This window comes from Phalangium opilio, unplaced genomic scaffold (genome assembly GCF_054372755.1).
Source record: "Phalangium opilio isolate 3A_F unplaced genomic scaffold, DU_Popi_V2 ptg000042l_1, whole genome shotgun sequence".
NCBI classification, from domain to species: domain Eukaryota; kingdom Metazoa; phylum Arthropoda; class Arachnida; order Opiliones; family Phalangiidae; genus Phalangium; species Phalangium opilio.
In genome coordinates this window covers 5,892,889-5,911,619 of record NW_028324166.1, presented here as the reverse complement: position 1 = coordinate 5,911,619, position 18,731 = coordinate 5,892,889, and the positions used below count along the sequence as shown (strand labels likewise).

Below are 18,731 nucleotides of genomic sequence, written 5' to 3'. Positions count from 1 at the left end.
TTCTCCGCAAATTTGCCTTTGTCCCCCAAATTTCAAGTTTTCAAAGTGTTTTTTCTGTGTTTTCCCTCTTAATTAAATATTATTCAAGCATATTTTTGGAATCAGAAGAGTTTAAACTCTCAAAAAAGTAAGGTTTTCTTTAGATTTGAGATAATTTTTAAATCACGTCGCTATTCCTTTAAATTTGAGATTTATAGCTATCGTATCTTTCGTCAAATTGAAACGAATTCTTCTATTCATTCAAGGATTCGACTATCTTTACAAAGATGAATTATTAAAATAAAATTTACTCTTTATGTTCTACAAATACAGTTTTTAATCAACTATCCAAAGACTATCATACAATATCTTCCCTAGGAATAAGGACAAAATGTACAGTTTTTGAAAGAACTATTTTATCTCGTGAAGTCTGGCATTTTTTATTCTGCTCCAATGTAGACGAATTCGTTCTGAAAGCCACTTGTGTTTTTCGAGTGAGACTTGTTCAAGGTCTTTTAATGTACTGTTTTATGCCGTGAACGTTACAGTTTATGGGAAAACATTGAAAGGGTTAGTTAGTGGCCCTATAACATAGCATCGACTGGCTGTTAAATAAATTGCTCAAATTATTTTATTTTAGCAAATATTTCACTGTTAATAATCTTAAAATGAGTTCCTTCATTTTGGATAATTTTTGTGAATCTCCATTTTGGGTATGTTTTTCTTTTTAAGTTTCAGGTCCACCAAACTAAGCGCAGTAATAATAATATAAATATAGCGGTAGCGCTCTCGAGTATATGAATGATTTTGGGCTTAAAGTAAAAAGTTAAAATAAAGAAAAAATCATTATACATTAGATGCAGTATGAAGTTTCATCTTTGAGAGCTACAGCTCCCTTAGAACAATAAATATAACGAACTAGTATCGAAGCCAATTAAATATGTTAACAGTGTGTTTAGTGTTACCTACAGCTATTTTATCATGACAAGAGTCAAAAAGACTATCAGTTCCTATCTCCATAATTCTTCTTAGTTGTATTTGCGTTTAATTATCAAGTCTGTTATTATTTTTAACAGGACGCTAATTTGACATGGTACACTGATAATCCAGACTTCACTCCTTGTTTTCAAAAGACCATCCTGGTCTGGGTGCCGTGTGCGATACTATGGGTGTTCCTCCCTTTGGAAATCGCGTTGATCGCCAAGTCGGTGTGGCGAAGCGTCCGTTGTTCTCATCTTTCGATTACGAAAAGTGTAAGTCCATTTTGAGCGAGGATTTTCGGCACAGATACGAAAAGTTCCAGTTTTGTTTTGTGTTTCAGCTCTTGGTTTTGTTACTGGCCGCAACTAGCGTCTTGAAATTTGGTAAACAAATATACTACAGCCATATTCAAGTCGTTGACAATTTGGCGGTCGTTCTTCAATTTGGAACTTACGTAAGGCCTAATGAAGAAAACCGTATTAACATTTCGATGATTTAAATTGAAATCGCGTGTTGCAGATCTTGGCATTATTCCTCATAATTTACGGCAGAGGGGGTGGTACGGTGTTGTCCGGAATCTTGACATGCTTTTGGTTTGTCTTAACACTAACGCAAACTATCACACTGAGATCCACCATCATGAAATACTATTCACAAGTAATTGAATTTTTTTTTACGTCTTAATTATATTACTGTTAAATAATAAAGACGTGAAATGTTTCAGAACGACAAAGACGACTATTTCGGGCTGGTAATTGAGTCGGTAATTTACCCATTAGTAGTAGTTACCCTCGTATTACACACAATGAGTGACGCCTCTACGCATTATGAAAAACATACGTACGCAGTCGAAGTCAAAATGGTAATACTACATACAATTATTTGTTAATGTAATATAAGTTCGACACTGTAGCTCTTCCCGCATGTCGTTCTCGATTTAGCGCTTTGTATGGTTTTAGTGTCTAAACCTAATTTTTCTATTAAAATGGTGATTATTTTAAAACATTAAGGAATCAAGGGAAGATGACGCATCGTTTTGTGCACGCATGGTTCATTCATGGCTTACCAGGTAAATCTAGTGCGATTCAATTGTTCATATTGCACTTATTTGGAGTTATTTCAGGGCAGCTCATCGCACTTTAATTCTTTTTCTTTTAAATTTTAAACTAATTGTAGCGCCTTGTGGAAAGGTTGGAAGAAAAACCTGGAGCCATCGGATGTGTACGACTTGAATGACTCGGAGCGAGCGCTGACTGTCTCGCGCCTTTTCGAAAAACACTGGAAGCCCCAAGTTAAGACAAATAGAGTTATCGATGAAATGGAAATGAAAAGCTTTTCGGGACAACGAAACAGAACAAAATATCAAAGAGAGTCAATCACTTGGCCCTTGTTGAGGACAGTTGGGCCTTGCTTGATTGCTGGAGTGGTCTTACAATTTCTCTCTGACGTAGTGTCTGTAGGCCCCGCCCTTCTGACAGGGTAAACAATTTCACTTTTTCAGCCGTACATGAAACCTCACACGTCATAAGCTGTTATATATTGGCTTATATAACAGATATTAAAATTTTCAGTTTTAAAGGCATTATTATACAACATTACTTATCTATTTTTTTTTTTCACCAAAATATTTTTCAACATAATTAGAAGTGCCATGATTTATCCTATGTACTTTTGACATTATTTGGTTATGACTTTAGCTCTGAAATATAGTTCCGAGAAAAAAATGGGCTCTTCGAGGACAGTGGTGATTCATAGGTTTCGATAGATTTTGAAAATAATGGATTTGTGAAAGTTGTTAAAGTAATGTCAAAATCATTACCTAACAAAACGCAAGAAACGTTATCTGTTATTAATTTATAAATTTACAACGTCAAAACATTAGCATCATAGTGTGACACTCTACTTTCAAATATTTTTATGTTGATCATAACAGCATCACTGTACGAAAAATTATTGGTATTTCACGAAACTTAAATTAAAAGTATTTCCCTTATAAAATAGCAACTTGCCAACTTCACTTGTTAGCACGCAAAATTATTTTCAACCAGCACGAAAATTGGAGATAATAGTTTTGAACGTGGTTACGTTTTTAAACCGACTTGGTACAGCGAACAATGTTTTTGCCATGCTTTACAAATTAATTAAAATAACATACTTAGACTTGTTTTTGATAAAACTTGGAAAAGGCACATCTCGAATAGCTGCTTGTTAATATAAAAGTATTCCAAAACGTGACTTCGCTGTAGTTTTTAAGTTATTGGAAAAGAACCATCACGAAAAACCCCATGCTTTTTCTTTGGGCAATTTAGCGGAAAGGTTTGATTTTTTTCGTCATTACGGGTAGGTGTAAAGTCATATCTACAAGAGTCTACCGGCCGTGTTGAAATATTTATAGCAAATCAATATACAAGATTACGTACATGGGTATCACTTAAAGCGTGAATTTAAGTTACATTGTTGCTGTCAGTTGGTTCTTTGCTCATATTGAAGCGTAGAGAAAGGTTCAATCACAGGGGCAACGGCACTTTCTGTGGGTCAGCTGTCTGAATGTTTTCGTTCTACTGAATTTTCTTTAAAACTGATTTAGAAAGAGGTTGAGATTTTAAGGGGTTGACAGTCAATTAAGTAAATTTTGGAACCGAGTTAACCAATTTAAAAACTTATGTTTTCAGTTCCATTATTGATTATTCTACGAGCGAAGATCCTTTGTGGAAGGGGATTTTCTACGCTTGCCTTTATGGTTTAGCCGGTCTTGTACAATCTTTGTTGCAAGAAGGCAGCGCCATTTTTCACACCAAACTAGGACTGAGACTCAAATCCGCCACCATGCACGTTCTCTACAAAAAAGTAAGTTATTGTTTTCGTGATAGTGGGACGCTACTTCACTAATGAGATTCGTCGACGCAGACATTTCGCTTGACAAGCAGCGATCGACGTGACCTGACAATGGGCGAAATACTGAACACGATGTACGTCGACACGAACAGATTCCAAATTCTGTCACCTCAACTGGGCCTCTTGTGGTCGGTCCCGGTACAATTAGTACTGTGCTTCGCCTTCATGTATCGAGAACTGGGCTATTCAGCCTTTGCTGGCATGGTACCTATTGCCGTTCTTCTTCCACTAAACTATCTCAGTACCAAGAAGTACAAAGAATTGCAGGTAAATGTTATCGTATTAAAACGCCACTAGGCTTCATTGCGAGTCTGGGAAATCTGATGCCCTCTTGCCACGTGATTAGCGATAACCAAGTTTTCCCTTTCTCCCGTTGTATGCCTGATTGAATGATTTTTTTTTAATAATCTGGTTTATTAGATTGAGCTGATGAAGCTGAAGGACAACAGAATGAAAATGATGAGCGAAATCTTGAACGGAATCCGCGTCTTGAAGTTGTACGCCTGGGAGAGATCGTTCCAAAGAATCGTTCTTGAAATCAGGAAGAAAGAAACTGCACTCATGAAGAAACAAGGCTTCTTCCAAGGAATAAATATGTTTATAACTGCTCTCATACCGGTTTTGGTACGATCATAAAAAAATTAAATGAAGTGAATTTTTTATCGATCATAGGGGCACATAGATTTTGTATATACATTTCACCTCCGTACGCCTATTAATTTCTTCTCAAACTTTCTCACTCGACTCAAAGACGCAGATCTGCCTTTTTGAGTCGAGTGAGAAAGTTTGTAGAAAGTGAAAAATGTAGAGATTTCAGGGACATCTATGTCCCTGATATCTCTACACTTTCGTCATGGGTTGATGTTGATTTTACTGTTTGTTGTCACCTAACTATTAACTTCAGGGCTTGCACGCTCCTTTTTACGTCCATATTGATTTTAAAATCTGATCCTACATATATTGTTTCTAAAATTCAGATTACTTCACCGTGTTTCGCCATGTACGTATTAATTGACGACGATAACGTTCTGACCTCGAGGAAAGCTTTCGTCTCCTTTCAGTTGTCACGATTATTAGCGACGTCAATGCTTACGTTTCCGGATTTAGTAAATACCTTAGTTTCGGTAAGAACGGTGTCAGGGAGGGTCGAAAGATAAATCTAGAATTTCATTCTTCTACTAAATATATAAACTGTTGAGCGACGGTTAAATCAGGAGGCTAGAGGCTAGATATTGTGTTTTTGGAAAATAGGGTTGCTCAAGAGATTCTGGGAGAGGGGACCGCACCTCGTCCGCCGCCTCTAAGCCCGTTGTCTGTGATGCGGGAACTATTTTTCTTTCTCTAAAAGCTGCGAGGAGGCTATCCGGGGTTGAAAAACTACTCAAACGAGGCGAAGCCAAAATTATTATACTCTTTTCTAATTTTTTTTTTTTTTTTTTGATAACGGCAATTAAATTAATGTTTTAAAATACTTAGGCATTTATATAATACATTTGCCCAAATAAGACGTATTGGTATTAGAAAATGAATCGCACAGGATTATGCTGACCTTTTCTTTAGTTAAAACATCTACAAGTGACGCTAATCCACTAAGTAATTCTTTACAGACACACGTCTCGGTAAGGAGAATTGCAAACTTGTTGAGTCGTGGCGAAACCAAGAATTACGTGGAGCAGATGGCTAGCGACGCCCCATATGGTATGTCAATTAATTACGGACTTGAAATAACAAGATAGGTCGCTTATTATTTCCGGCAGTAATTCCCAAACACGGAGGTGAATTTAAGCTCAGAATTAAATGTGGTTAAAAAGTACAGGGCCAAACTTGAGCGCGGAGAAAGAGATAATTGAAGGAACTTCTTCAGAACTCATTCCACCAATCCGTGGCATTGGTATAAACTGAAAATATCCTCCTACAATAATCAAGTTTCTTCCCATAGAAGCTCTGAAGCACGGCTCAAATTGAATTCTGGCTTAGCACAATAATAAATTTTAGAAGGAAACCCCGCAAAGAATTAACTATACCTCCTCCAAAAATCTTTTTTGTAAAATAAGCCAATCAACATATTGTTCTTAAAGAGGAAATACTGTAGTCGCTTTTAGGTTGTTTCTAGATATTTTTGAATTCACAATTGGTGAGTGTTGACCAGTTTAAACATCTATTAATTTCTGTAAAAATTTCAGCAATTGAGATTCAGAAGGGAACGCTTTATTGGAACCTGGAAGAACCGGCAGCGGCGTCTCTTCGGGACATCAATTTGAAAGTGTACCGCGGTTCTTTGGTGGCCGTGGTTGGTCCGGTAGGTTGTGGCAAGTCTTCGCTCTTGTCCGCTCTGATTTCCGAGATGCAGAAGGTGGAAGGGGAGGTGAAAGTGGCCGGGAGAGTGGGATACGTCACTCAACAACCCTGGATTCAGAACGCCTCACTCAGAAAGAATATACTCTTCGTCGACGACATGGACCGAGAAAGATACAACAACGTCATATACGCATGCGCCCTACAAACAGACCTTGACCAACTACCCGCTGACGACGAAACGGAGATCGGTGAAAGAGTATGTATTATTAGTAGTGGTCGGCGTTTGGACAAGATAATCCACAGAATTTTGGTTAATCAGTTATCCATGGATAATAATCAGATAATTATTCGTGATTGCATTGCATTAATCATAGACTTCCCGTGGATAATTTCAAATTATGGATAAAGATAAAACAAACAGATATTATCCTATCCAAATGCCGACCACTAATTATTAGAACCAGAAATGTTACGAGAAAACTATTGAATTATGAGCAAAATTATCGAACACATTCCCATTAACGCCCTCCATATAAGGTCTGTTTCTCGGGAAGCTGTCGAAATAGTCTGAAATATATAACGCGCTGTACTGGAAAACCCTGTCGTAGCGCTGTTTCAATCATAGTTCCATAGATAGAACGCTTTCGTTCGCAATGCGTTCTTTTACTAATTTTACATGACAGGGCATCAACTTGAGTGGTGGTCAGAAGCAAAGGGTCAACGTGGCTAGAGCAATTTATCGCGATGACGATGTTTATCTCTTTGATGACCCGTTAGGGGCGGTTGACTCGCACGTGGCCAAACATCTCTTCAACGAAGTCATCGGACCAAAGGGATTTCTTCGAAAGAAAGTAAAAAAAAAAAACGCTACTCTTATATTTTTATGAAAGCGTCTAGCGGCCATTAATCTAAATGAGTGGTTAACATGTCGTTACAGACGAGAGTTTTGGTGACGCACAACTTGAGCTTCATCCGAGAAGTGGACGAGATCTTCTTCATGAAAAACGGACGAATCATCGAGAGGGGAACCTATGACGAAATCATGAGTCGTCAGGGAATGGCCAGAGATTATTTCGCGCAACACATGAGTGACATGAACGACGAGAATAAAGAAAAACCGTCGTGAGTACATTTGGATCTATATCAACACTTTCTACGTAGTAGAAAAGCGAAAAAGCTTCAAGTCATAGAAGTTAACCATGTACGCTTATGATTTTTGGTAACGTAATTCTTTCAGTACGATAAATATCAAATCTGAGAGATCTCATCTTGCATCCCAAGGGAAAGTCTCTGATGAAGATGAGGCAAAACTCATGACAATAGAGACGCTCAAAGAAGGAAATGTATGTACTCTTTAATATTCGAGGAAAATTTTAACTTTTCCTGGCTTTTTACCTTTCCGAGTGACTATGACGTTACGTAGAGGTATAACACTGGACGTGTCTGTGTATGTGTCAATCTATTACAGTGTTTGCATTTGGTAAATCGGAGCAAACGTGTTCGCAGTTGATAGAAATTCAAAAAAAAATTAACTTCTCTAGCCTTCCAATGGCAGGGCTTTCACCATCACCAAAGGTTCACGTAATCTCACTGTTCTTATCCTTAGCTTCGAAACATTTTTATACTATCGATTAGTGTAAAGCACACGCTTCATGTTAAAGGTCAATATTAGTCAAGTCTCTCAAAAATGTTTCATTGTTCTTTTTGAAAACGATGTAACACCCAATAAGTTGAATAATTAACGAAGAAAATATATTATATTAGTTATATTTTTCTTAATAGTTAAGATAATCTGGTTTCTCGACTCAAAATTAATACAGAAAGAGTAATAGAGTCGTCTTTCTGTGTTTCTGTGTGTCTGTGTGTACTTTCGTTGTAACACTGGTGCACCTCGTTATGTGTATGTAGCTTTGAACATAGAGAGTATACAGTAGAGGAGTAAACACTTGAGCCTTTACCAATACATTATAGAATGTCTTGCCAAAATTTATACTCTTCATTTCCTGGTTTTTTCCTATGGCAGATTGCCTTCTGTACCAGACATATCCTTATTGGTTGAATTCTGTATTCTCTGAATATTATTGAAATTACTGAAATTGCTTATTAATAAAGAGAAATAATTGATATAAATTTGTAGGTAGTTCTCTCCTCGACTCGGAGAGGTAATGTTTTGGCTTTCCCAACTTGTTCAGAACTAAAACTCTACACACAAATTTTTCCATGTGATAATATTATTGCGCATTTGCAGATACCCGTATCACAATACAAACAATATTTTAAAGCCTATGGTATAACATGGTATGCGATCTTCGCAGTAACTATCACCAGTGCTGTCGTCATAAATTTCGCGTTAGTTTTATGGCTGTCTCTGTGGTGCGCGGACTCCAAAGAAGGTTTTATAGCGAACGCAGACTTAAAGGCAACCCGTATAGCAGTCTCATTCGTTCTTGGTCTAAGCCAAGCTGTTACGGCATTTCTGTACGTAATCATCAACGTCTTTCGCTGTCTTCGAGCGGCAAACTGTCTACATGGGAAAATGCTCGACAGCGTATCTCGCTCCCCAATGTCCTTTTTCGACACGACCCCGGTTGGAAGGATACTCAATCGCTTCTCCCAAGATATCGACACCCTCGACCAGCAATTACCTTTGATGTTAAGATTGTCAAATCGGGGATTAATATTTTTAGTTGTTTACCCGTTAGGAATTGCAATATATTTACCATTATTCATAATCCCCTGCATTGTTGTTGTCATTGGATACCTTTTACTTCAGGTAGGAATTCGATTTCAGTCTTCTGTCATAAGTAATTATTCAATATCACACACAGTTGTTAATTCACTTAATTGTCGTGGTTAAACACGGAATTCGTATCGAATGTGAGATAGATACTTTTTGATCTTTAATAATCTGGGAATTGGTTGTAGTTCAAAGTTTTATTAAGCATTGAAAAGCCCTTAAAGCGATGTACAATGCGCAATGTAGGGTGGCGCCTATATCAAATATAGCGTGGAACTCCCTTCATAGACATTAGCTTAGATTATAATTACTATATAACGGATTGCACATCGCTTTAATAAGAACGGATATTTAGGCTTTGGCTTCAGAACTGTAAGATTTTCCTATATCTTTTGCAGCGTTTTTTGGTGTCGAGCAATCGTCAATTCAAGCGCATAACAAGCTTGAGAAATTCCTTCTTGTTCTCGCACGTGGGAAGTTCAGTGGCTGGCAGCACTGTCATCAGGGCATGTGACGCTGGAGAGAAATTTGAAGGACACTTCCTCAAACTGATCGACGAGTGCACTGCCGCCAATTACATGATGAACATGGCTCAAAGGTAATTTTGTAATTGAGTCTTTTACGTTTTGGACCGACAGCCTTTCGGCATCTACAACACATTTTTATCTTTGGGTTGAAACCGTGCTATGGATGCAAAGCAAAGCGGACATTCTAAGTCGCTACTCATTTCTAAAATTTATTACTAGATGGCTGACAGTCCGCTACAATCTCTTGGGCAATTGCTTGATGTTTTGCACCGCAATTTTCATAATTTCGAGCAAAGGGACTCTGTCAGCTGATTTTGTGGGATTGATATTGGCTAATGCCGATCGGGTAAGCGAGTAAATCTAAAGCTTTACCACAAGCTAGTTTTTCGTTTAACTCTTGAAACTAGCGTGATCGTGAAACGTCATTAAAGTAGGACGATACAAAAAGGACCAATAGTTTCTGAATCAACAAAGAGTTTCTCAAGATGAAATTATACGCAGGGTTTTGATTAGGAGATTGATATAGCGAAGAGAAGCAAAATATCACTGTAATCAGGTTTAGCGAAGATGTAATTTTAGACCTACCACCGCATTCTTGTTATTTTTTTTGTGAAGTATATAAAGCTAGTGTGGCTGACGCTGTCATTTTGGCACGTTTTCGAAAAAACGTTTAGTTTTCATTTTATGACATGCAATGACAAGCTTGTTTACCTCAACGAGTGACGGAGAGGACGTGTAACACCTCCTGGAAAGGGTGTAGGAAATTGTGGAAACGGGTATGATCTACCGCTATTTGATCGAGACCTTTTGTTTTAATTTATATACTTTTGGAGATATACCATTATCTTTAAATTAAAGTGGTTATGAGGTCTTATCTATGAAAGATATTCTTTAACAGACTAATAATAATTTCCCCTGTATTTTGAAAAACAAGGCGAAGGCTTTTCTGTCACGTGGAACAATTATTTATTTTCTACAAATATATAAATAAAATTTCTATTTTGAAATAACAGCTTCTGCAATATCTGAAAATTTTTATCGCTGCTTATACGAGTTTGGAATCAAATATCGTCTCCATAGAAAGAGTCGACGAATACTGTCGTTTGGAGTCAGAGGCAGAGTGGGAGATACCAGAATCTCAACCACAAGCTGAGTGGCCTCAACGAGGACAAATCATATTCCAGGACTACAGTACCAGATACCGAGAAGGATTGGGTTTGGTCTTGAAGGATATTGATGTCAGGATCGAAGCTGGAGAGAAGGTGGGCGTGGTAGGGCGGACAGGAGCGGGAAAGTCGTCACTGACGCTTGCGCTCTTTCGACTGATCGAGGGAGCACGCGGTCAGATCGTCATAGACGGAGTCGAAGTGGAGGGATTGGGCTTGTCCGATTTGCGTTCGCGGTTGACCATCATTCCCCAAGAACCCGTCCTCTTCTCGGGCACTCTCAGACTCAATCTGGATCCCTTCGGCATAAAACATGACCAGCAACTGTGGGCCGCCCTTGAGCACTCGCACCTGAAGCCCTTCGTGGCTTCACTCGAACAGGGACTGGATCACCCCGTGGCCGAAGGAGGTAACAACCTGAGCGTCGGGCAGCGTCAGTTGGTCTGCTTGGCTCGTGCTTTATTAAGGAACACCAAGATCCTGATCTTGGACGAAGCGACGGCTTCGGTCGACATGGACACCGACGATCTCATTCAAGAGACCATCAAGATGGAATTTGCCAAGTCTACCATCATCACCATCGCGCATAGAATAAACACCATCTTAGACTACGACAAGTTAGTTTACCTACCTGTTATACCAGCTTAAAATGATTGGCTAACTTGTCGTCATTTAACTCTTCATAGGGTGATGGTTCTCGATCAGGGCCGGATTGTGGAATTCGACTCCCCACGTGCTCTCTTGAGGAATGAACAATCAATGTTCTACGATTTGGCCAAAGATGCCAACATAATCTAAATCACCTTTAAATCAATCACCTACGTTTAATGTTATGCACGGTTCGTTACGAGTCTAACGTATAATTTTTACATCTCCGAGTGACGTATGTCACGGAGAGGTTCTGTTCCCGACGTTCTGTCTGTCTGTCTGTTATTACACCCTAGTGGATAGCGTTCACAGTTTGCAAATTGGAGCAAATGTGTTCGCCATTTGCGAACCGCATTCGCAGTTCACAGAAATGGACACCAATCTTTGTCTTCTAACAACACAATGCACTCTTAATTTCCAAAAGGCATGCTCCAGAAGTAAAATGTCAATAATAACAAAATTATTTCTATATACTTTTGATAATAGCTGTTTCAAATAATTTTAGAAATAATGTTTCTTAAATCGATTTAACTAGAATTATTTTAAATAAGTGACAATTAAAAGAATTAATATCTATTATAATTTTTTCATTATTTAAGAAACAAGTTGGGGAAACCAAAATTAAACCTCTCCGCGTCGAGACGATGGCTATCTACCCACTTAATTTTCTGAATATGCAACTATCGATATTTATTGATAAGCAATTACAAGCGTTAAAATTTTAAATAATGAATTATTCGAGCATTATTAAGAGTTCCATAAACAGCTCGATTGGCCTGTAAACACTACCCTCTCGTTGCACCTAAACAATATTCTTAGGTATCCAGCACTATTGTTAACGTTTCTCCATACTAAAGACAAATCATCTCCAGCCGCGGAAAAAGAGCATGCAACAACGAATGGAAGCTTCAGATCTATAGCCGCGGCCATGACTCATGGTTCCATCATAGAGTATATATTATATTAGAAGATTAAACAGTTGTAGAACTCAGTTTTATTTAAATTTTTTGGAACTACTTCCGGCACTCTGTTTCCTGGTTGACAGTAGAGCTCGGCATTTTCTATCCATTATCCACAAATTGGTGGATAACCGATTATTTATAAACAAAGTTGTGGATATAACACGATTTAACTTCTAAGTTCTTTGGATAATTTTCCAGCATGGATAAAGATAAAATAACGTGGATAATGGATAAATAACGCCGAGCTCTAGTTGACAGGTAGTTGTCTAAATATCACTCCCAGCCCCCGAAGACAATACACGGTAAAGCAGACGACATTTTCAACCGGTGATTATACTTCTTAAACGGAAATCAATAAGCTAATAAGAAAAAGTCAAAAAACCACAAATAAAGAGTGTTAACTTCGCCTTATCCATTGGTAAAGGTTTAATGGTCTACTCCTCACTGTATATCCCTAATGGTTCTATTAAGCTCACTCTGAACCGTTAAGACCTCAAATAGGCCAAGAAACAACGCCATTTTTATGTTCTTCAATTATAGATCCAATCCGAACCGACGTAACAGCAATGGAAGAATTTAAACTAAGCATCATTTTCCATTGTTTTTAGCTCAATTTAAATCTACGTTTAGACTAGGCCTATATATAAATGTAGTAAAGCAATATTTATGAGGAAATTGCTCGTAATATATTAATGGTGGTGGTTGCTTGGGGTCAAGCAACCCGAAATTATAATGAATGATTTATTTGCAACTGTTAAATACATCATTGAATTCATATGAAGAAATTGTTATGATAAACAAGAAATATAAAATGGAGATGTCACAAAACACATTTTAATAATTAATGATTTTACAATTTAAACTTAACGCTTTCCATTATTGTAGCTCATAGCCCTGACAGGAGCTTTAAAATTTGCGGCAGCTTGTTGCTGCAATTGATAAGCCAAAGGATGAATCTTGAATCCGTACAATCTGGGTACGAATTGATTAGTTGGCCTCTTGGGTCTGTATTCAGGATGAACCATGAACAACATATGGGGGAAACCCGTGCCAAAGTATGCTCCGTCAGTGTGGTGGTGTCTAGATGATTTTGGACTGTAAACGTCCATGCACTTTGGACAGTACAGTTTCACCATAGCTTCACCAGGAATGTCTGAGAGACCTGCAATTATTCAGATAATACCATGAAAATCTTCAAGCTTTATCAATAGGGTGGAAAATGTCTTGGGACTCTACAATAAGCTAGCTCCAAATTTTCAAAGATATAACTTCCAGGGTTCATACATCTTTTGGAAAACAAATTTCCCTGAGATTTCCAGGTTTTTCCCATATACTTCCCTGAATTTTCCAGGTTTTTCCCGAATATGGAGTATCCTATGGAGCAAATATTAACGAAGGAGGTGGGGGTGGGGTAAATTGGACTATCACATACTCAAAGGACATCCCCGTATCTCTAGTAGAACCAGAGTTATGCGCCTCCAAAGTACAGTGTAATGTTAATCCTATGGAGGGTATGTTTATGGACATTTTGCTTAATTACTCGGCCCCTGTTTGTCGTAGCCGTATGTTTTTAGTATGGTTGGATGGGGGATAAATTGGACTATAACATACTCAAAGGACATCCCCGTATCTCTAATATAACCAGAGTTTTGAGCCACCAAAGTATAGTGTAATGTTAATCCTATGGAGGGAATATTCACGAACATCCTGAGGTTTTTGTCAACTGTTTATTTCCCTGATTTTTCCAGGTTTGTACGAACCCTGACTTCGTACTAAAGTAGTTCTAGTCAATTTACTGTCACAGCAGACTAGCTATTTGCGCAAGAAACCCCGTTTATGGCAAAACAAATCCGTGTAACGTAACTTAACAAAACACTAAGTCAAGACCAATGTTTAAAACTATCTATCTTTTTTAACTGAAATTTAACATATTAGATGGTACTCACCGATAGGTAGCATTGTTTGATTTTCGCAATACACTCTCGGACAATATCCGAAGTCACCATTTTGGTATTTCTCAATCTGAAGGAGACAAAAGAGACGTATTTAAAATGAACGTGATTGCTTAAGGTCTCTTATACCTTTAAAGGGAGGGTGAAAAGGAAAATTAAGTGTTTTTTAGCGGTTTGCTAGTAATATTAAGACTAATCTCCATAGTGAAACAAAGGAAATATATCGATACAAAAATTCCTTGATTTTCCAGTTCACCCTCCCTTCAAGTATTCGATGGACTCCAAATCGAACTGAAATGATGAAAAGATATATTTTGATGAAAAACAATTACCATTTGAGCAATTCCTCTGTTTGTAAGTATATATCGAGCATGAATGAGGCCATAGAGCATCTCAGCTGCCTGTTCAATGAGGTCACTCTGATTGGGATTATCCTCGAGTTCATCATCTGGTTCCAAGTCTAAAATCATATCTAACGCTTGTCTGTAATGTGGAACTTGTTCACTGAGACCAGTCAAGTTGAATTTGTCTTGAATATAATCCTCATCAACCTAAATTCAACATTAATAGTTAATTAGGTGAGAAAAGGAAACGAATTAGAAGCCTTAAGGTTGAGTTTGATAAATATAAACGCACTTCACAAAAAAATTCATTTCCCCGCAATCCACAGAACCAAGAAATCCATGATACCTCCTCTGATGAACTCATGTCGCTTTGCAATCTAAAATCAGGACAATGTGAATAATTATTGTGAAAACTTGACAGAAAATTACACGCTCAATGTTTCGCACAAATTAAATGGGGGACATCTATGAAATTCATCCTCTTATACATGGAGGATTCATACCATTTAGACCAGTCTACCTGGAGGACAGAAACCAGCCTGCTTTTTGTCCTCCAGGAGGCCAGGCTACCTGGAGGACAGAAACCCGTCTGCTTTTTGTCCTCCAGGTAGCCTGGCCTTCTGGTTTAAATGATATGAATCTCCATGTGTGTAAACTATCTATATGTTATTCCCAAGACTTGTCTTCACTAATTGCGCAAATCAAAGTCCATCATGTTGTTAAATTTTCAATATTTAGAAAAAAAAAAACCTTAAAACTTTATATATTGAATATATTTTTGTCACAGTAAAAAAGTTGATGTTGAGTCCATAGACCGCGTACAATTTTATTGTCCAAACACTACACATAAAGCGTTAAAAACACCAATTTTAATGTTATTAGAATGCGAATTATTGTTCAATTGTTTGAACAACATTTTGAGCACTAAAAAACTTAATATATACATATTTTGAGTTTTTTTACCAATTATTGTCCAAAATTTACTGCAAATTATTTTCCATTTACTAAACAATATTGCGACATTATATTTGAACTTTGCACTAAGGATAAGGAGCAAGTTATCGAGCGTGTAGGCTGAGCTTAAGAATTTATTTTGTATTTGCTCAGTAAAATATCAACGCTGTCAAAAATTGTATTTAAGATTACATTGTAACCATAGTAGTAAGAATCTGGTTAGCTATCATTGAAAGATATTTCTCCACACCTTGAATTTAGTCACTAAAATCACTGTCTTGCATTACCCTGAAGTCCACTGTGAAAAAGTTATAGGTGGAGTCATAGTTTCGCGCCTATATTTTATTACCAGTGAGAAGCAAACCTTGGTATTTGGGTGCAGGGCGGGAAATAAGCACAGGACACTGGACATTGTGGAATAAAATTTTTAAATGTCCCATAATTTTTTTGGACAGTTTTACCAATAACTTTCTCCCAAGTTTTGATAGCTTGACTATGGAGATGCGACACTATTTCTGCACACTCCAGTGGACAATGTCCTATAAATTTTCCAGTCAAAAAGGGGGTCACTGGACACATGTCCTATAAGAAATTTTTCTTATTTCCCGCCCTGTTTGGGCGTGCATTTCGGTTTCTTGTAGCAGACGACATATCCCACTCGAAAATTGCACTCACATACGCGAGCTGGTCGCACTAGATATTGATGATGTAGCTTGCGTCCGTGAGCGCAGTATTCGAGTCGCTATGCTACCACTAAATAGACTCCTCCTATCGCATAGTAATAGACCTGCCTGTTAGTTATTCATGCTAGTGAATATGTATTCATGATATTACTTTCAGACGTAGAATTAAATAAAAATATATCACTTTCCACTTAACTAAAGGAAAAATGCATTGTAGTATTTCAAAATCACTTAAGCTTAACAATAATTTTTGATAAATGAAACGTATACAATTTTATAGAACCTACACATGGAACTCTTAATTACACTTTCAGCTCAAAGCTAATTGGCTTGAGTTAATTAAGATGGTTTAAAAAAAATTGTGTTAAGGCAGAATGTCAACTGTCCATAGAGTCAACTGTACTTCGGACCTACCACCTAATCTGTTAGGGTCGTGCAGACTATTCATAACTATTTGGTCAAAATAAAGCTTTAATATTCACACTGACGAATTAAGTATAACCAGGGATAGAAAAAATTTTAGAAGTAGGAATGGAGAATGGTTAGTATTTACTTCAGTAGTCCGACTCATAGCCCAATATAGAGCCCCTCCCCCAACACGTAACGAAAGTTGAGATTATCTTATTGGCTCACTTGAACTACATTTTTATGACGTTACTGACGGGGATGGCGAAAAATAATTCCATTTTACCTCTGTCGCTATAACCCGCCTCTTCTTTCATACCCCTCCGTCCCATGGAAGGGGTTCGGGACTTTAACTATACATAGTATTTAGACTAGTAGGATTGATACCACTTACACCAGGAGGCCAGGCTACTTGGTGATACACTTTAACCGCCAAGTAGCCTGGCCTCCTGGTGTAAGTGGTATCAATCTTCCTAGTCCGAAAACGAATTTTATAGAGTGGCACTGAGAGGGGAGGAGCTACGGGGACGTGACGTCACTATTGGTAGTCTAAATTGTATGACCTGAGCTGACGACTTCCAATATTGTCGTCAAAACTGAGGTAAGAGATAGGAGGGTGTGACGTCATGAGAAAGTTCGCGGTAAATGATTAGAAGGCAAAGGTTTTTATCAGTCTATTGACAGAAGTATTTGTTATGCATTTGCAACACAATTTTTAATTCAATTCTTGTTTTGTGAACTTGAAATTGCTTTGTTAGTGTTAACAGCCAGAAAATACAGACGCAGCTATTTTTAAATATTATCTGTGTTCACAGAGACGCGTGATCTAGAAGGCTATAGCTGGAATCAGACACTCAAGTCCTTAGAAGTTCGGAGACAAGTATAATCCATTAAAGGTTTTAAAGGAATTATGAGTATTATCAACTAGTCGCTTTGAAGCTTATAGAGTGCTGTCAGTTGTGACGTCAGATCCAAGGTTAAACGTCACGAGTCTGCCTTTAGCAATGGGCGGCCATGACAGTTACCGTTTTTTCTTTATGAGAAAACAGCATGGGCGACGTCACACCGGCGCTTCTGACAGCACTCTATAGTGAACTATACTTGTACTACATCACAGCAGTATAGTAGCACCACAGACTTTGGGTAGCACTATGTACAGAAACTTGTGATTTCGATACTTGGTCAAAAAGTATGGTATCATACACTGAAATGGGATATTTTGACAACAAATTACTTAATTTTCAATAAAATAGGGCATTGGTTCATTCAAACAGAAGTTTTTAGGTGTACCATCATTTATAAATTCGAAATTTGATAGAATAATTTTATTGAAATTTAAAGTTTGTCAAATTTTTAAACTTCACACTATTATTTAGTCAGTTTCCTATGAATACCAAAAACAGTGTTATAGGGACTTGGCAGTACTACGTCATGCAACGTCAGGCTATACCTTCCACTAGCGCTAAAAAACATACCAGGAGGAGGGGCTTATGTAGCTTTCATTCTGTTAAAAAACATACCATAATGGCGCTGGGGGCGGAGTTAAGCCCGAATTGCCAAGTCCCTATTCCATAAAAAGTAATACTCGCACAGCCCTAATCTGTGTAGACTGAAGTGGTCACATTTTACGACCCCTATTGGGCATAACCTATGACACTTCAGTTTTTTCAGGGTGAGGTGGGAACACTTTGTATTCTTCATCCCTAACCCTTGTTTGTTCTTAAAAATTCTAACAAGATAATCAAAATTTATGTTTTTCTTCCGGCAAGTTTAGATATGATATAAATTGAAACTCCTAAACAGATTATAAATGTCAATATATGGATAGTAAATGCGTATTTACATATTCATATTCAGTTATTCCTAAAAATGTTAGCCAAAGGCCTTGGTCTGAGTTCAGCGCGCTTTGCACTTTTGCAGGTCCGCGGAGGGTCAAAAATCTGTCTTAAATAATTAAGCTAGGAAATTCAGGCGGATTTTGAGTATTTTAATACTAACTTATAACAATTTTGATAATTTTAATTAACATAGTATTAAAAATAACTTACCTACTATTAAATAATTGGCCGTCGAACAACTATTCACCCGTCACCGCCTTGTCAAGGCCAAGCAGACTCTCGTGTCCTTCCTTTTCGATTGGCGGATAGTCTTTTGACACCATGGAGTATTATTCCAAGAGACCAAGCTTCATTTTAAAGCT

The 18,731-nt window shown here is 37.6% G+C and overlaps 3 protein-coding genes across 7 annotated transcripts; 2 read left to right on the top strand and 1 right to left on the bottom strand.

The window, feature by feature from the left end:
• The first annotated feature begins 184 nt into the window (after positions 1–184).
• On the top strand, positions 185–5,602 carry LOC149678672 (ATP-binding cassette sub-family C member 1-like). 3 transcript variants are annotated; one of them, XM_089836620.1, is made up of 14 exons: positions 185–549; positions 620–692; positions 1,056–1,232; positions 1,301–1,414; positions 1,480–1,617; positions 1,685–1,822; positions 1,971–2,029; positions 2,137–2,439; positions 3,633–3,807; positions 3,868–4,122; positions 4,276–4,479; positions 4,833–4,855; positions 4,917–4,979; positions 5,463–5,602. In XM_089836620.1, the coding sequence occupies exons 2-13, from the start codon at positions 648–650 to the stop codon at positions 4,930–4,932; spliced, it is 1,647 nt and encodes a 548-aa protein (XP_089692746.1). In that variant the 5' UTR covers positions 185–549; positions 620–647; the 3' UTR covers positions 4,933–4,979; positions 5,463–5,602. The 3 variants fall into 3 exon arrangements, with proteins under 3 accessions (XP_089692746.1, XP_089692744.1, XP_089692745.1); XM_089836618.1 differs by having other exon boundaries at positions 185–692; positions 4,833–4,979; positions 5,107–5,601; XM_089836619.1 differs by lacking the exon at positions 5,463–5,602 and having other exon boundaries at positions 4,833–5,246.
• A 36-nt stretch (positions 5,603–5,638) lies between these two features.
• Positions 5,639–11,806, top strand: LOC149678671 (ATP-binding cassette sub-family C member 1-like). 2 transcript variants are annotated; one of them, XM_089836615.1, is made up of 10 exons: positions 5,639–5,989; positions 6,053–6,409; positions 6,837–7,004; positions 7,091–7,275; positions 7,391–7,496; positions 8,402–8,926; positions 9,289–9,488; positions 9,637–9,763; positions 10,431–11,200; positions 11,270–11,806. In XM_089836615.1, exons 2-10 carry the CDS (start codon positions 6,200–6,202, stop codon positions 11,379–11,381), a joined length of 2,403 nt encoding a protein of 800 aa, XP_089692741.1. In that variant the 5' UTR covers positions 5,639–5,989; positions 6,053–6,199; the 3' UTR covers positions 11,382–11,806. The 2 variants fall into 2 exon arrangements, with proteins under 2 accessions (XP_089692741.1, XP_089692743.1); XM_089836617.1 differs by having other exon boundaries at positions 5,639–6,154; positions 6,206–6,409.
• A 1,199-nt stretch (positions 11,807–13,005) lies between these two features.
• CkIIbeta (casein kinase II subunit beta) lies at positions 13,006–18,731 on the bottom strand. Of its 2 annotated transcripts, none has more exons than XM_089836613.1 (5): positions 18,580–18,731; positions 14,782–14,866; positions 14,478–14,696; positions 14,140–14,215; positions 13,006–13,355 (listed from the first exon to the last, which is right to left on the bottom strand). In XM_089836613.1, the coding sequence occupies exons 2-5, from the start codon at positions 14,851–14,853 to the stop codon at positions 13,057–13,059; spliced, it is 666 nt and encodes a 221-aa protein (XP_089692739.1). In that variant the 5' UTR covers positions 14,854–14,866; positions 18,580–18,731; the 3' UTR covers positions 13,006–13,056. The 2 variants fall into 2 exon arrangements, with proteins under 2 accessions (XP_089692739.1, XP_089692740.1); XM_089836614.1 differs by having other exon boundaries at positions 18,584–18,720.

Coding starts and splice junctions, on each gene's coding strand:
- LOC149678671 (XM_089836615.1), top strand. CDS start 6,200: ATGCAGAAGGTGGAAGGGGAGGTGAAAGTGGCCGGGAGAGTGGGATAC. Junction 7,005..7,090: donor AGGGATTTCTTCGAAAGAAA/GTAAAAAAAAAA, acceptor ATGTCGTTACAG/ACGAGAGTTTTGGTGACGCA. Junction 8,927..9,288: donor TTGGATACCTTTTACTTCAG/GTAGGAATTCGA, acceptor TATCTTTTGCAG/CGTTTTTTGGTGTCGAGCAA.
- LOC149678672 (XM_089836618.1), top strand. CDS start 648: ATGAGTTCCTTCATTTTGGATAATTTTTGTGAATCTCCATTTTGG. Junction 1,823..1,970: donor ACGCAGTCGAAGTCAAAATG/GTAATACTACAT, acceptor TAAAACATTAAG/GAATCAAGGGAAGATGACGC. Junction 3,808..3,867: donor TGCACGTTCTCTACAAAAAA/GTAAGTTATTGT, acceptor TCGTCGACGCAG/ACATTTCGCTTGACAAGCAG.
- CkIIbeta (XM_089836613.1), bottom strand. CDS start 14,853: ATGAGTTCATCAGAGGAGGTATCATGGATTTCTTGGTTCTGTGGATTG. Junction 14,216..14,477: donor ACAGAGGAATTGCTCAAATG/GTAATTGTTTTT, acceptor TGTCTCCTTCAG/ATTGAGAAATACCAAAATGG. Junction 13,356..14,139: donor TCAAACAATGCTACCTATCG/GTGAGTACCATC, acceptor GAATAATTGCAG/GTCTCTCAGACATTCCTGGT.